The 14,436-nt window shown below is 45.4% G+C and overlaps 1 protein-coding gene across 1 annotated transcript in view; it reads left to right on the top strand.

Moving 5' to 3' along the window:
- The window catches only part of EEPD1 (endonuclease/exonuclease/phosphatase family domain containing 1), a 64,986-nt gene extending 57,667 nt beyond the window's left edge, over nucleotides 1-7,319 (top strand). The window contains exons 5-7 of the mRNA XM_065832835.2: nucleotides 1,176-1,308; nucleotides 6,518-6,712; nucleotides 6,821-7,319. Coding sequence (XP_065688907.1) covers nucleotides 1,176-1,308; nucleotides 6,518-6,712; nucleotides 6,821-7,020 — 528 coding nt within the window. The 3' untranslated portion in view covers nucleotides 7,021-7,319. The remainder of the gene's footprint in view (nucleotides 1-1,175; nucleotides 1,309-6,517; nucleotides 6,713-6,820) is intronic.
- Nucleotides 7,320-14,436: the final 7,117 nt, after the last annotated feature.

Here is a 14,436-nt window from a genome sequence, read left to right as displayed (position 1 = left end):
GTTCTAACAGGTAAAAATTTGCATGAGGCTCTGACCCATCTCATCACTTTAGCACTGTATCATGGCTTGATTATAGAAAGGTGCTTAATGAGCCTTAATACGTATGGCACATCACCAGAGTCAGTCATTTCCCTCGCTCCTGTGGGAGCAAACCCTTCCAAAACTAAGCATTTGGGCGCTTGAGGATCAGTAGATCTTCGGTAGCATCCACAGCCACTGAGAGTGTGACGTAAGTCACCAGTCACCTTGTTCTGTTTTTACCGAATTAAGACAGCATGAACAAGGTGCGTATCCAGCAGCAGCCAGCCACAGGGCTGTGATTCCTGTCAGTGCCACAGATTGTGAGTGGAGAGGGATAAGTGTAGGCAGAATGGAGATACATATATATGTAGAAGGCACAGTGCTCCTGAGAGACTCGGACTGATCTATGTTATGTTGCAGGCATACTGCAGGGTTCCCATTTTAATGCTTTTTCACTAGGCTGAACCCATTTAAAAGAACATGGTGCATTTTGGAAACTGTTCTCGTACATGTGCCTGAGTGAACATCCAAGCAGAGAGAGCCCATCTCTGCACAGGCTGTGGTGGAGGGGTCCAGGTTGGGGAACTTGACATCTCTGATAATGCTTCCAGAGAAGCATTAATAAAATAATTATGAATAAATAAAATATTAATATTAATATTGATTAATAATGTAAGTGGGTTAATCTTAGGAGTAGGTATTACTTGTGCCAAGTGAGTTCCAGAACGTAAGCAGAAAATCGCAGGGAGCCATCATCTCCTTTCAAGGTACATTAAGTTTCTTGATTAGTCTCTGTGATGGGCCAGGACTAATCACAAGAGAGTAGTAATTAGCCCATGTAATGACCACAACATTATTTGTAGCTTATTAACTGTTTTTACATAAACTGATTTTCATAATCAGCCAGCTTTTGCTTATGCAAACCAGTTTCCTCAGAAATGAGAGGGTAGCAAGTTATTGCAAACAAAGCTGCAAAACGCCTTTCCCCTCTTCCTCCCAAAAACAAGACAAACCAAAACACATCACATACATAGCAAAGTGAGTCCTAGTCACCTAGATTTGCCACCAAAAGTGCTGGGAACAGGCGTCGTTTTGCTTTGTACCCTTCCATGCCCTGTCTGCATGGCATTGATTTCTCCTCCTTCCTCCTCCAGGTTGGCATGAACGATCTAACGCTGGTTAACCTTCATCTGGCGCTGTCACCCTCAGCAGGGGAGAATATCGGGAAGAACCACGATAGCCACAAACTGGCAGCCTTTGCACAGACATTGCAGGAGACTCTGAAAGGTAGGGTAGATTTTTTTCCTGCCAGCTATCACATGCATGTCAACCAGTTTATCTAATTAAAAGGAATTTAAAAAAAAAAAATTAAGTCTATCCCAGTGCAATCCTCATCAGCCTTGCAATTGTCTTTGTTGGTATTCAGATTTGAATGATGCATAGTGTGGCAAATGTGCTTTTCCCTTGCTCATTGTCTTATAGTCTTCCATAATTAACACAAACAGCCCAGGGCTTCCTACTGTCTCTGACACCGTTTTTTCGAATAAAGTTCCTTCTGATTTTACACTAGTATAAGAGCAAGTTCAGCTGGAAAACAACAACAACCACCAGCATTAAGACTCTATTTTAAGTGCTTTGTGGAAATAACACCTACCTGATATCAGAACAAAGCTTAATGGTGTTTTTCCAAATGAAAAAGTTTCTATATATTTACTTTTTGGACAATTGGAAGCACTTTTTATAAAATTCAATGCAAATCAGGAGATGGATGCTAATGAGAAAAGAGACCAAATCCTGCTTTGGTACCTGGGTGCAATATGCACAATAATTCTGATGATTTCCAATAAGTTGCTCTGGTTTTACACCAGGATGAGGGACACCAGAATTTAGATCAGAACTTGACCAATATAGTAGGCAGCTGAATTTCTTTACCTCATTTCTGAGAATTTGCTTCTTACTTTGAAGCTTGCAAATTAAATTCAATTTCCTATGAAACAGAACAGCATGTTTCAGATTCTAAATGTTGCTGGTCTTGTTATAGGAACAGAAAAATCTAGCCCTTCATTTACTGCTTAATCAAACATGCAAAAGGGTTACAAGGTTACACGCGTGATGATTTTCAGCTTGGCTCTATTTAGCAAGGTTGATCACTTGGCAGCTTTAATATCCCTCTTGTATAACACAAGGTATTTGCAGTTTTTATGTGTGTTCTATTGTTTTTCCATTTGAGCTGCAAGGAGTCAGTCAGAGCTATTTTTAAGTGCTACTGATTTAAGTATTTGTCCATGTACCTTGAAATTGGAAAGGATGAAGGTAAACAAAAGGATCATTTGCTTAATCCCCAAAGGCTGAACTGAGACACAAATAAATGTGTAGCTCTGCAGAAGTCAACCAAGTTGCATTTCCACCATGTCTAAATTTAGACTGTTGGCTTTACGGCTTCTCTTTATTTCATGTTTTTATTTTCATATGGTAGGCACATTACTGGAGCATATTTGTTTCTTGGCCTAGTCTTTCACAAAAGAAAAATATTCAGATTCCTCCAAACTTGTGGGATGCAGGTCTTATTTCCTAAACAAATGGTAGTGCACACATGTTACTTTGAAGTACTGAATTACCTTGCCAAAATGAATGTCATGCTTAAAATTACCACCAACCTTCATTTTCTTCCAAATCAATCCATAAAATATGGGTAACAAGAACTGATGTGCCTGTTGGTACTGCAGTGAATTCACATTTCTGCTCCCATTTGGCTAACATACACCTGCTCTGTTATCCTTCATTCTTATTAAGAGGCACGTGAGCGTCTGAGGAAATGTGGTTACTATCCACAGTCTCCATATTTCTCCCATCAGACCAGTGTGTCCTGATTCCTTTTCTCCCCACTTTATTTCCCTCCAGCAGTACTGGAGGGACACGGTGGCTGTTGGCTGCTCATAGCCAACTCCTTGCAGCAGCCCTTCTGCCTTCTCTCAAGAACCCCACCAGTTCATCAGTGTGGTGACCATGAGCAGCACACAGATGCTGTTCTGGAAGTGCTGGTAGTGCTTGGACCCAGAGACCAGGGTGTTGCCTTTGTCATCTTCTCTCGTCCAGCTTGGCCATATCCCATGGGTTACTAAAGCATCGGGCCTTAGGCTTAGAAGACCTTTGAGCAGTGGCGGAGCACCTCTTAGCAGCTGATATACCATCACATCCTTTTTATCACCTGCTTCTCACTCTCTGCAGGAAGAATTTTGGGGTCTAAGAGTCTGTTTAATTCATGAGTGGACTCATTCAAGGCGTGAGAAAATCAGGAAAAGTGTCCTACAGGTGCTGCTTTGGACTGCCACAAAGCAAAGGAGAGTTTCCCGATTCCTGCAGGAAAGCAGATTTCAACACTGCAGACCTTCTGCAGACGCTAAAAGTCCCTCAGCTAATTGTGTTGGCACCACAGTGCTCAGCCACTGCGGCACAGGGATGAGTTAAGGCACTGCTTTGCTTTTCTGGCCAAGAGCCACCCGCAGACACTGCTGAAAGTCGCTGGCGCTTCAGGGAATTTGCAGGTGGATTTGCAAACAGACCGGACTTTTTCCTCACCTGAAGAGTTCTTAATTGACAAGGGCAGGGTTCATTTGAGCTCAATGCATATGAGTGTGTGTGGGAGCACCCCTGAGAGATGACAGGACACGCTTCTGTCTGCTGCAGGCTGTGTGCTACCACATCCCACCAGATGGATGTTCTGGGTGCCTGTGGGGCAATACAATCTGGGGCGGGGGGACCTTTACAGCAAAAGATGGGTTGGTAAGGGAGTGCTTGCTGCTCTGTGCTGCAGGAGGAGAAGTAGGAGCAGATTGCATCAGCTGAGGAGCCTCTGGCTCAGGCAGCCTCTGCTGCCCAGTGTTAAGGAGGAGGATGAGGAACAAGTCCTGCCAGTCTCTAGCTTTCATTTCCTCCAAAGCAGGAAAATCACATCACAACACTAGTAGCATTGTCTCCATTTTCTTTTTTCACCCCATCTGATTTTAACTGTGGACATCGTGACTACTGTTTTCAGTCATTTATCATCCCTCATTATGGGCAAGGGCATTCATTCTTCTAGACTTTTTTCTAAGTTTGGCCAAAAGTTATTGGGGCTGATCCATGAGACCCCTGAGAGCTGCATCTTACTGCTTGGCAGCTCTGCTCCCTGCCCCGGCTGAGGGACCCAGGGGTGACGGATTAGGTGCAGTCACACACCCAGGAGGATCCAGGCAGGCTTGCTTCTTTCCCTGCTTGATGTCTGTCGAGGGCTGCAGCAGGCAGACGAGACAGGAAGCCACCGTGCATGGCATTGCTGTCGCAGGAGCTGGCAGAGGCAGGAGCAGGGCTGAGAGCGAGCCAGCACAAGGGAAAATTAAGTTGGTGGTTATCTAGAAGATTGGTGTTGCCTGCTTTCCCTGCTTAGCACAGGGCTGCCCAGCCTTTTTCTCAGGGATTCGCAATCATGGGGAGCTCCAGAAGGATCCGTGAAGGGGGACCAGAAGCTATCCTTTCCTTCCCCCATGGCAAGTTGGGTCTCTACTTCTTTAACACACCCCAGCCTGTTCCATCTGGCAACTTTACGCTGCATTTTGATTTTATGCTTAGTTATTCTTCATGCAAAAATTTAAGTGGATGAAGAATACAGTGACTCCCTCCCTGTGCACACAGTAGGCTGACTTCTTACCTCCTTCCAAGCACATGTCTGGGTGCTGGCTCTTTTAGCCTTTGCTTTTTCTAAACTGTCCAGAATGGAGCACTCAGTTAAAATTTTCACTTGTTGATTATGGTTTATTTTCATAAGTTTTTCATGCAAGGGAAATAATAGGCTTGAGGATTTGCTAAAACAATTGTGGGTACAGATAGGATAGGGTACGATGGAATAGACTAGACTAGACTAGAATAAACAGATTTTGTGTGGGATCAAGGTAATGCTGTTAAGATCCCTGCCTCTGTCAGTTTGGGGTTTTTGTTTCTTCTAAAGGTGGGAAGGTCACTGTCACAACATTTTATAGAATAATACTTAAACTTTCTGTCATTTCCAATATGATTTGTGACCTGCAAAGGGCGGAGAAACCACAAATAGTTTCACTACTGCTTCATCACCCCTCTGCATCTTACCAAGCAACATGGTTTGAATTATTTGGGTGTAAAAGTCATACACTATAAATTTCACTTCTCTCATGCCTTTTCCCAATGGCCTGTCAAGCTGTGCAAGACAGGAGTAGAATAGATTTTGTTGCTTGACTTGCACTCCCTCTCCTGGCTAGCTACTTCTACAGCAACAGCACAAAACGAGGTTTACCTGTGAGCACCAGGTATGGTAAAGTAATCCATCCATCTGTCCATCCCCCTCCCTCCACACTTCAGCCCCAGAAAGGAAAGAGCCTACAGAATCACATAGTTCTCATCTCTGAAGTCAGCTTTGGGATAATTTTTGGTGCTTTTGTGCCTCCTTTTAGCATCTTACTCCTTCTCCAGGATCAAGCTGCAGTGCAGCAACATCTCTGATGAGCTATCAGCATTCTTGAGATTATCTTATCAGATAATAATATTAATAACATTTCTGGCAGTGGTTTTAAATGGGAACTGGGACATGTGTGTTGTCCTCTTACCCCAGTGCAGAACTTTGGATATCTCCATCTGCAGGTGTGGATCTAAGGAGAGCACATATTGTGGATATGAAATTAGGGTCCAGAGTTTCCTTTCTCACCTTGTTAGGGTGAGAAATAAAATTCTATTCACATGAAGATCGGATTATTTTATGAGCATTTCAAGTCATTCCCTTCATTTCTTTGGAAGTCCAGGCCTAAACAAAGTCCAAGACATCACAAGTTCAGTAGTATCCCTTCAGTCAGGCAGGCAGAGGAGAGCTTCTGTAGTCAGGGAGTATCTGTGTGGTTTGTGAACACAGCTTCTGTCATCAGGCTTGGAGGCTGCTCCCCAGGCTTGTTCTTTGGGATTTCTTAAATGCACAGGGTTAAAACAAGCACTGTACTTTTGGGACTCTGCTTATACCAGCATAAGGCTCTGTCTTCCTGGATCCTCACAAAAGCGTCCTTGACTCTTACAGCAAATCTATTAAAAGACAATGTTAGGACAAGTTAAAGCTAATAAATGTTTCTTGTAGAAACAAACCAAAACAAAACGTTTACAAACTCACAGATTTCGAAAAACCTCCAAGACCAGAACTGCTTGTTTTTGAGTTTGTCACTATCAGTGAATAGCAAGCAAAGGATGCCAATATAAGTGAGATTATATTTAAAAGCAAGAATGAAGTGTGTACTGGGTCTTTTTTATTGTCATGAAGAGAATGGCCGTGAGTAAACAGCCAGTGAAAAAGGCTTTAAACAGCATTTCTTTCAGGAATTCGGAGTAGTCGGTTTTGCTACTCTGTATTTGTATTTTTCCTCCTCCCATTTATCCTCTCTCCCTCTTGTACTTAAGCGATAGATGTCCATTGCTCCCATTCATTTCTATCTTTTCTGCTTTCTAGGAGAAAAAGATGTAATAATACTTGGAGATTTTAACCAGGCCCCAGACAGCAGCGACCATGACATCCTGAGAAAGGAGAAGTTTCATCACCTGGTCCCTTCCAGCACCTTCACCAACATCAGCACGAAGAACCCACAAGGGTCCAAGTCGCTGGATAACATCTGGATTAGTCGGAGCTTGAAAAAGGTTTTCACAGGTAGAGTTGCTTTTTAGTGAAGTCGTGTAACATTTACTTAGGTCAGTGTTGCGTGCCAAATGTGGGCAATATTACTCATCATCTTCTCTGTGATTCTTTTTCATGCAGGCCACTGGGCTGTTGTGCGAGAGGGTCTTACAAACCCATGGATCCCTGATAACTGGTCCTGGGGTGGGGTGGCTTCGGACCACTGCCCTGTGCTTGCTGAGTTTTACCTGGAAAAGGACTGGAACAAGAAGGATGTGACGAGGAACGGGAACGGGGTGACGGTCGAACGCAACGACTCCCACACTAAGCACGAACGATGACATGAGCTTGAGGGTGTCTCTTCTGCTCGCCATGGAGCAGTTGGAAGCTCTGTTTGCTCATGGCTCCACGGAGCAGGACTGCCTCCTCTTCTCCCTCCTTCCCACTCTCCTCCCCATGCCTAGAAAGCATCAGCACTTGATTTTGGTGCCCCTGGCTTTGTGCCCCTCCTGGACAATTGTGGGGTGTCTGACGGCAGCAGAGCAATCTGCAGCTTTTTCTGGGGACACAGTGGACATTTCTATGCCTGGAGGTTTCGATGAGAATTGTACAGAAAATAAAGTGTACTTTTAATACTGTACAGGATCTTTGCTAAAATGCAGCCAGGCAGGGCTTTGCTGTGACGGTGTGTGGGGGGGAGTGATGCTGATTTTCCTTTGCCTCCTTGTAAACTGAGGGAATAAGACAGTCCCCAAAAAGACAGACACTGTGGAAATGCTTGGCAAGTTGCAAATGCCATTCAGCGCTTGCAAAAGCTGCCAGAGCTGGTCTCTACATGATCTGAAATGAGGCCTGAGTGCTCCCTCCAGCCCAACCCAGAGAACCCCTGTTCCCCACAGCCCCACGTGGTGGTGGGTGCCTCTCGTCCTCCTCTTCCTCTCTCGTTATGCTCCTGGCAGGGTGTATTTTGCTCCAGAAAGACTTCCTGAAGCTTGGCTTTTGCTTTTGGTTCAGTATGCAGCACACAGTGTTGTTTTTTTTTCCTTCGTATTGGCTCTGGGAAGCTGGGAAACCACCAGCTCATCCGTTGGCAGAACCTGGTCCATTTCTTCAGAGTCTGATGCTTTGCACCATATTGAGGCTCTCACAGGAGCAGTCCTTGTCCTCTGGCTCTGTAACTAGCACTGCAGCTGGAGCAAGGAGGAAGGATCGAGGAGATGTAGCCCTAAGTCTTTCTCTAGGAGTCTGTTAGGAGCAGGGCTCTGCATTGGGAAGAAATAGGTCATACTTGACCTAGAAGGGAAACTATAAGGAGAGAAAAAAGGCAATTCAGCATCTGCAAAAGAAAGAGGATGAGTGTGAAAGGCACTGAGCAGCCCGCTACCCCAGCGCCTTCTGCTCTGGGCTGCAGGTGACCACAGGTTTTGCTGCTGGGTAGACAAGAAAGCTCTCTGGCACGACTCATTCAGCTCTAAAAGAAAAACTGCTCCTCACAGAGGTGCCGCACCAAAGAAGATGATGTAACTGAGGGAGTTACAGCAAAACAAGCTCATATTCTTACAGTATTTTCATTAGCGTAACTTTCTGAAATGTCTCATTTCAGGTAGGAACAACTGAATAAATTCCTGTGAAAAGACACACTCGAATAGTTCAAACATTTTTTTTGACTATATGCAAAACCAAACCTGGAGCAAGGTGGAATAGCCTGGGTGTGACTCTCCTCTCAGACTGAAGGAGGTTTCATTGGCATTTCAAGTGGTTAAGCAAATGATGAAGAGTTCAGAGTACCAAATCAAAAATGCATCTTTACTTGCTCAGCATTGCCCGTTGAAAATGGGAGGTGTAAGCATTTGTCCTGGGCCATTAAAGAAGCCCACAGGAGAGCTTGGCCCCAGCTTTCATTTTGGATCCTTGCTGTTGCTGTGTAGTCCTTTTCCAGCAGGCATGATTTTGCTAACCACCACCACCCCACCCTTAATTTGTGCAACATCAAACATCCGGAGCAACTCTCACTGGACCACTACAAACTATAGGTGAAGATGAAACAGAGTTGCCTTAGTCAAATGACTATCACATGAGGTAGGCAGTAGTAAAATCCCCAAGAACATACTTGCTTGCTGTCTTGTACCATCTAGTGTTTGGTAATATTTTCCCCGGTATAAACATTCTTGAAGGCTGAAATGACTTCACAGCTCTAGAAAAACTGCTTGAGAGGACCAGACATCATTTAATCTGCTTCAGGAACAAATAAATGCAGAAACACCAGAGCCTGAAGAAGCACCTGCAGTCTTCTGTGTGGGTGGTGGTTTGCAAACAGCAGTGCTTTGGCTGATGAGTTGCTGATTAGCACGGGCTGCTGTCAGGGAAGAGGAGCTGAGCCATTCCGGTAACGCATGTGTGAGCTGTAGGAAAGATTAATGAGCCTGGTCTGTAGCTGGGAGATTGCTCCAACCAGCCTGCTGGGAGCTCTGAAAAGGCAATTATTTGGTGAACAGAAAGATGTCTTGGAGTAAGATGGGTCCTGCAGGGTCAGAAGGAGGAGTATAGAGGAGTTTGATGTCTACTAGTGGAGTTCTGCCTTGCATGAAGCATCATCAGAACAACGTATGTGTCCGCTTACTTCATGTTGGTAAGGAGCAGTGCCTGACCACCTTGATATTTTTGCTGGTTTTAAAAAGCTTGCTTTGCTTTTTGTGTGCAACATCCTCGGAGGATGATGAGGTGGTTGTGAGCCTGATGGATTCTGGAGTTCCTGAGAGTGTTTCTCATGTTATGCTGGTTCAAAAGTGAAGTGGCGACTGGTTTCCCTCTGTGACTGTGGGAGCAAACCTGAATAGCAATTTTATTTCAAGATGCTTATTGTAGAAGCAAGGCTGGCTCAGCTTTCTGTGGCTGTATTGCAACAGCAGTGCCAAGGGAGGCAGTAGTGATGGAGGTGGCACAGAAACAGAGAGTCTGTCTTGAAAAAGGCCTGATATAGGCTCTACACCTTGCATGTTTTGAGCTCCCTCAATAGCCCAAATTTAGTAATGCTGTGTCTTGGCTCATAAGTAACATCACCAGAAGTTAACACACTGATTTGGTCCAGGTATATATATTTTTTTTTCTGAAGTACAGCCACTTCTGGAAGGCAATTCAGCTCACCAGTGCACAGCAAATGGTGGTGGAGCAATTCCCTGCCCATTGCACGTGAAGCATGGCTGCTTTCTTACAACTAAGCACTACCTCTTGTCTCCTCCTGACATGTGCTAGCCCCAGACCTTCCTGGACAGGTGACGTGTTGACAGTTGATGCACAGCGCATGGTCCCTGTGGTGGCTGCGGCTGGTGAGGCCCTGCAGTGGTGGCTTCTGCAGGGGACCTCTGATCTCATCCTGGCAGCCTCTGAGAGGTGGCTCCTGGTGGGGCACAGCTGAGTTTTCAAGTTGAGTTTCTGCCTTTTAGCACCTGATGGAATAAGAGCTTAAAACTGTGCCTCCCTCACTGAGGGGTCCAAATCTACTGTTTGGCTTCTCCTTTTTGTTCAATGTGGCAAAGGCTTTTAAGATATCCATAGCCAAATTATTCTCCTTTCCTATTTGCTCTGACCTGTTTGCTTCAGGGCAAAACCTCTGCTTTGTCCTGTGGGATTATTAGGAGGATTTATTTGGCAAAAGTCCATTCGGTCACTTGGCTTTGCAGTGTTGTATCAAGCGGTGGTGCATATGGGCTAAAAAAAAAAAAGGAGTTATGGTGCAGGAGAAGTATCGTGGAGAGCTGCTAAAAACCTCTGTGGAGCTAAACACAAGTAAATAACTGTCCTGGAAATGAACTTTCAAGAACCAGGTCGTGGCAGCAGGGGGTTGAATGAATCCTAGAGCAGCAGGGTTGGAAGCTTGATTGCAGGAGGTAGCCAGCCTTGATCTAGGCACTCTTGAGCCTTTGTGGGAATCGATGCTCAGCGTTCTTAGAAAAGGACAGAAAAGGGTTGGCCCAGGGGATTTTCGAGGTTTTCTTAGACATTTAAATGCCTTATTTTGAGAATGAATTTTTTTTGTTGTTTTTAAAACTGGTGTCTTGAAGGCGCATGCTGGGCACCAGCAGGAGCTGGATGCAATGGGAAGCAGAGCTTCTGGTGCAGCAGCTGCTGTTGCCTGGGGCCACTTCAGATTGTAAATTCAAGCACTGAGGAAATTGGGTGGAAGTATCCCATATTTGGTGTTTGAGCTTTTCCATAGCTGCAGGAAGCAAGTCAAAGCTATGCAGGCATTCCCAGCCTTTAACTTTTCAGATTTCACACTTTCATGCAGAGTTTCTAGACTGGGGAAAAACTTCTTTGGAGGCTTGTGTTGGTTTGTTTCTCTGAAGCAAAACAGAAAGCTCTCCCCTGTGTGAGGAGTCACATCGACTATGAAGCAGGGTTCTCATATGAAACACAACCTGCAGCAGCTTTTTTCGTCCTCGGGAGAGGTGCAGCAGTGACTCTGTGAATCCACCACTCTCAGGGGTGACAGAAGCACCTTGCCACCAGGCTGCACAGCTCTCACTGTCACCACTCAGCAGTTCTGGGCTGTGTCCCACGTCCCGCAGCACAGGACATGACTGCAGTTACAGATGGAGCCCTTGGCTACTCACCCCAGCCTGTGCCGCTGCTCATCCACATGGGTTTGGGCTGGGTTTCCTTCCTCTCCTTAAAACACTTTAGGAGATAATAAAGCTTAAGAGCTTGTAACTTTGGAGCCACTGAGAACATGCCTTGTAGGAGGGAATGGCAGATACCCTCCCATAGGTGTTTCCACGATGCTTTCATTGTTCCCAGCAACTTGGTGGCTGCTGCCAGTTGCTGCTTGGGTCATAAGGACTGTGAGTAGGCTGTGACTCTGCAATCAGGTGCCTCTTAAGAGTGACCACACATATATAGGACAGTATATGATGTAAAGGCACATGCACATTCAAGCAGACCTTTTTATCATCAGGTTATGAGATGCTTGTTTGTTTCATGTTTAGGTTTTTAAGTCTTGTGTCGTGGTTGAGACGGACAAACGACATGGACCAAGTTCTTCCAGGATGAAAGTAGTAGATGCCATTTATTGCCAAAAGTGCATTTTTATACAGTTTTACCAATTCATGTGTCTCTTCACTATTGGTTACAAGTTACAGCAGTAACATCTCATTGGCTAATTTTGCTATCATCAGTGTTACTCTTCTACTCCCTTCTCTCTCACGGGTACATCCTTAATATCTCCGGATACTCCTTTACTCCCATCTTTCTCATGGGTAGGCCTTCATATCTTCAAAGCTAATTTCTGTTCCCATGCCCTCCGTCAGGGAATCCACGGACCCACCGTAGTCCCCCACAGTCTTGAGTCATTTTTACATCCATACCTAGAAGTTAAAAAGCTCCTGTGTAGGATCAAAGTAATCATTTACTCCAGAGTACCCATGGTTACATGAACAATTAGGAAATATGTGGTTGGGTGACCCTTCAATGAGTCATCATTCTGGCCATCTCGTAACCCTGCGTGATGAGATGCTCCCAGTCTGAGGGTCATCCAAAGGTACCTCTTTATTGACTGTGAGCACAGGCCTTGTTTAAAAAGAAAAGAAAATAAAATGGAATGTGTACAGACCCGAATTGCAATATTGCTCAGACTTTGAGTGAAGAGATAGCACAAGGAGCACCAGCACTGAGCTCTCGCAGGAGTTTCCCACCAGTTTTTAGGGAGTGGCCTTCAAAGAAGCTCTTGCTTCTCCAGACTGTCCCTTCAGACCTCGTTCATCCCTTGGCATGCTGGTAGACAAGAGGGGCTGCCTTGGAGCTGGGTGGTTACTTTACTTCTCTTCTTTTATTGTTTGAGGTTATCAGCCCAATCCCCTGAAGATCACTCCCAGTATATGCAAGGCTGGGCACCTTGGTACTCTTGTGTAGTCTCGCTTAACCTGATTGTTTTAACTCTAGGTCATTACTCATTTTCCTAGTAATTCTGTGGTCGTGCTACTCTTCCGCTTTACATGTGATGTATCTCCAGCTGCTTTAAAGTGAAATCTTATCCTCTACAGAATGCTCCCTTGGGTCAGGAAGGTGCTGGAGGAGAAGCGGTTGTGCTAGGTTTCCTCCCTGTACCTGGAGGGATGTGTGGAGCTGGAAACCTGAAGGGTGGCAATACTGGTCAGCTTGTACACACTGTACTTTTCCCTGCCTGTCCCCCGTGGGACGGAGAGAGTAGTGAGTATCCTTGTAGCACTATGCTTTGCTTTATGCTTAGAAATAAGCATTAGTGGGATCCACCATTGCAGCTTTCTTTCTGCAGCAGGAAGGTAGCGATGTAACGGGCAGGACCCTGGATCGGGAAGGTGTGACCAGAGCTACACCTAACCATGTCTTTCACTTCAAAACAGAAGGAAAAATATTTATTTTACTCTTGGGATAGCTGAATACCTATGAATGAGCCTCAAAAACTCCAGGAGGGTGGAGGGAGATGTGTGAGAGATGGTCAATGCACAGGGAGTGGGGGGATAGTGGGAGCATGCCAATGGACAGTCAGGAATGGTGCAGGAGCTCTCTAAGTGATGCATGTCTGGGACATAGCTGGAACACAGAGGTTCCTAAGGAGAAGGGAGCAGAAATGTCTAAGCAAGGATACTGGGAGATGGAGGACTGTGGGGCAAAGAGGGGCTGAGAAAGGACAGAGGATGGAGATGGGGGAGTAGATGGAGAAGACAATCAGGGATGGAGGCTTCTCCACATCATCCTGTGTGTTTGGTGATAAATCTTGCCCAAACCTAGAAAAGCTTGTTTTCTGAAAGCTGTAAAGGAAGATCAAAAATACAGGGGACCTCAGCTTGAAAATATTGCTAGATAGGAGAGGAAGGAAAAGAGGTTGATTCATACATCACGTAGGGATTTTTTTGGTGGGTGGGAGTGAATTGACTGACTTTGTAGGCTCAGAGACAGATGATGTGGTAGTGAATGTATTCTTGAGATAAAAAGGAAGGCAAAGGACTGGGATTAAATAAACACAGCCTGAAGGATGAGTGCTAGAGACCAGGACAAAATCCAAGCAGGAGAAATAAGCAAGTAAGCTGGAGGAGACAGCCTGATGTGGCTCTTGTTTGGGGTGGAAATTGGGCCCTAATGTATAATACGTACATGAGACCCTCCAAGCGCAGGTTTCTGGGAACCGCTGTGACAGAGTCTGAATGTGAGCCCAGCCCTGCTGCATTTAGAGGAGCTGTGCAGGGGGGCTGATGTTGCTGTGTGCCCTCTGTTTCTCCTCCAAAGCCCCACAGCATTGCACAGGCCAGCAGAGAGGGTCCCTATGGGGAGGTGTCCACCCTGCTCCAACCCTGCGGCACCAGAGGGGTTCCATGGCCTGGAGCCACCCCTGTGACACCAACCGCATTTCTCCCACCACAGTGTTTTCTTAGGAATTTTTTTTTTTCTCTTTAAAATCTTGTCTGTCCAACCAGGCCCTGCTCGCTTGTGTGAGGCCTGGCTGTGTGGTCTCCATCCATGTTCTTTCCTCCTTTGTACAGTGGCCAGCATGGTTCTAACTTCATTCTTGATTTCTTTGTTGTCTAAAGAGCTAAAATAATGCTGTATTTTGCCCTCGATGTCCATAGACACTTTGGGAAAAAGAGCTTAAAGTGTCTTGGAGGCACTATGTGATTAGGGAAGATAAAAAGCATTTCAGCAGCACCATAAGGAATTAATTTAGACAGTTTTAATGGGAAGGCCATGGCTGTGCCTTGAAAGGTAATCGTGATGGCATATTTTTT

Source organism: Patagioenas fasciata, chromosome 2, assembly GCF_037038585.1.
Source record: "Patagioenas fasciata isolate bPatFas1 chromosome 2, bPatFas1.hap1, whole genome shotgun sequence".
Lineage (NCBI taxonomy): Eukaryota > Metazoa > Chordata > Aves > Columbiformes > Columbidae > Patagioenas > Patagioenas fasciata.
The sequence above is the reverse complement of the archived record's forward strand: the minus strand, read 5'-3'. Positions and strand labels throughout refer to the sequence as shown.